This window comes from Elephas maximus, chromosome 6 (genome assembly GCF_024166365.1).
Source record: "Elephas maximus indicus isolate mEleMax1 chromosome 6, mEleMax1 primary haplotype, whole genome shotgun sequence".
Lineage (NCBI taxonomy): Eukaryota > Metazoa > Chordata > Mammalia > Proboscidea > Elephantidae > Elephas > Elephas maximus.
Genome location: NC_064824.1, coordinates 104,465,617 through 104,467,571, shown reverse-complemented (window position 1 = coordinate 104,467,571; position 1,955 = coordinate 104,465,617). Strand labels below are relative to the sequence as shown.

Genomic DNA, 1,955 nt, shown 5'->3' with positions numbered 1-1,955 from the left:
TCTTTTCAAGCCAATAACCATTTTGGTTCAAGACTGTAAATAAAGGTTAAACTGAGAAGGAGCCTGAGTTAGCACAACAAATGCCCACTTGAGCTTCTCAGGGAGCTCTCTCCCCCCACTGATCAGTCTTCTGAGCCTCCCTTGAAGAAGCAGCTGCAAAGATCAAACCCTTTAGCTATTTGGTCTCTTGAATCCAATTTGACTTGGCCCCACTATCACCCACTGACATTTCAAGTGTGTCTATTTAAAAAGAAAGAAAGAAAAGAGCACAAATAAGAGGAAAAATATATGCCGGGGATGCCATATCCTGCGAGGCAAGAAAAAGAAATATCCGGCTTTGCATAGATTGAAGTGTGGGTACGTGTAGGGTTCGTTTTTGTTTTTTCTTTTTGTCTTGGTCTTTTCCTGTGTTTCTGCCCTCACACTCTCACATTTATTAATATGATGCTAAGGATGACTTAAACTGAGTTTTTCTAGGAGGTGAAAGAGAGGGGGCTTGGAAAATGAATGAACCAAGCCCACCCTTTGCTCAGCCATAGGGCAGTGCTTTGAACTGTGTCCTCAGGCTCTGGGTCACTGGCTGGTTGGGTGAGGAAAGCTCCTGGAGGAAGTTGGCTGGCCTGAGACAAAGACAACAGACATACCCAACACAGGAAGAATGTCCTTGACCTGGCCTCCGAGCCCCAGACCAAGGGAACAGGCTCCTTCCTTCAGGCTTACCATTTAGAAGTCAGTAAGCATTAGATGTGCCCACTGAGAATCTGTTTATAAAGGAGTCTGAGAAGGGGGCTGTCTGGGGAGTTCCTAACGGGGGATTGTGACATTTGTTTCTGGCATCCATAAGTCTTCTATTCAGTACTTCTGAATCCTGCTAAGATGTAGGTTCTGATTTAGTAGGTCTGGGGCAGGGGTGAGGCCTGAGATCTTGCATTTCTGACAAGCTTCCAGGTGATGCTCCTGCTTGTCAGCTACAATTTGAATAGCAAGCAGTGTTTGCTTAGCACAGTACCACACTGTTTTGATTACCATAGCTTTATAGTACATTTTGTAATCGGGACATATGAGTCCCCCTATTTTGCTCTTTTTTTTTTAAGTCAAACAATTTTAATCAAGTTAATAGCAAGAATCAAAGTGGAATTACATGAAAAGCCTATTTTTTTACACATTTAAATTGTTCTTCATTGTCTCTACTTGTATGGTGTTGAAGGTGGGACCCACTCCTGAATCTTCTTTCTAGTGGTGGAATAAGGTACATACTGTCCTGGAGTGCTGCTCATGTTGAATTTATGGTTCGTCCAAATGAATTTACGAGGAGTAGGTGGTTTTGTTGTTGGAGGATCATCAGTCATACTGTGAAGCCAGCGATGCCATTCAGGGGGCACCATGCTTCCATCTACATCCCAAAATGTGTTTTTGTCGTTCATTTCAGTAGTATATGTAACCCATCGTTGACGACCAAAAAACTGCTTGTTGTCTTCATAGTATTTGTTTCCATATTTGTCCTCGCCTACTAATGTACCAACCTTTGTATCATTTGTCCTGAAGAAAACTCGTAAATAGCCACGGAGGCCGCCGTGGCCGGTGACCTGCTCCAGCACCCGTTTCAGGACCTGCAGGTACTCCATCTTGTCCCGCAGGCCCAGCTTCTCTGGTGCGCGGGGCAAAAGCCACCGGCCAGAAGCGGACACTTGGCGGCTGGGCTATTTTGCTCTTTTTTTCAAGATTTTTTGTCTATTCAGAGCCCCTTGAAGTTCCATATGATTTTGAGGGCTGGTTTTACTATTTATGCAAAAAAGGCTGTTGAAACTTTGATAGGGATTGAGTTGAATCTGTAGAACTCTTTGGGTAGTATTGACATCTTAATGATATTAAGTCTTCCATTCTATGACATGGGATGTCTTTCCCTTTTTTGTAGGCCATCTTTAATTTATTTCAGCAATATTTTGTAAAGTTCA

General features: G+C 43.2%; 1 protein-coding gene across 1 annotated transcript; it reads right to left on the bottom strand.

Moving 5' to 3' along the window:
- Window positions 1–1,124: 1,124 nt before the first annotated feature.
- Window positions 1,125–1,643, bottom strand: LOC126078413 (NADH dehydrogenase [ubiquinone] 1 alpha subcomplex subunit 12-like). Its single transcript, XM_049888930.1, has one exon. The coding sequence runs from the start codon at window positions 1,623–1,625 to the stop codon at window positions 1,188–1,190; it is 438 nt and encodes a 145-aa protein (XP_049744887.1). The 5' UTR covers window positions 1,626–1,643; the 3' UTR covers window positions 1,125–1,187.
- Window positions 1,644–1,955: the final 312 nt, after the last annotated feature.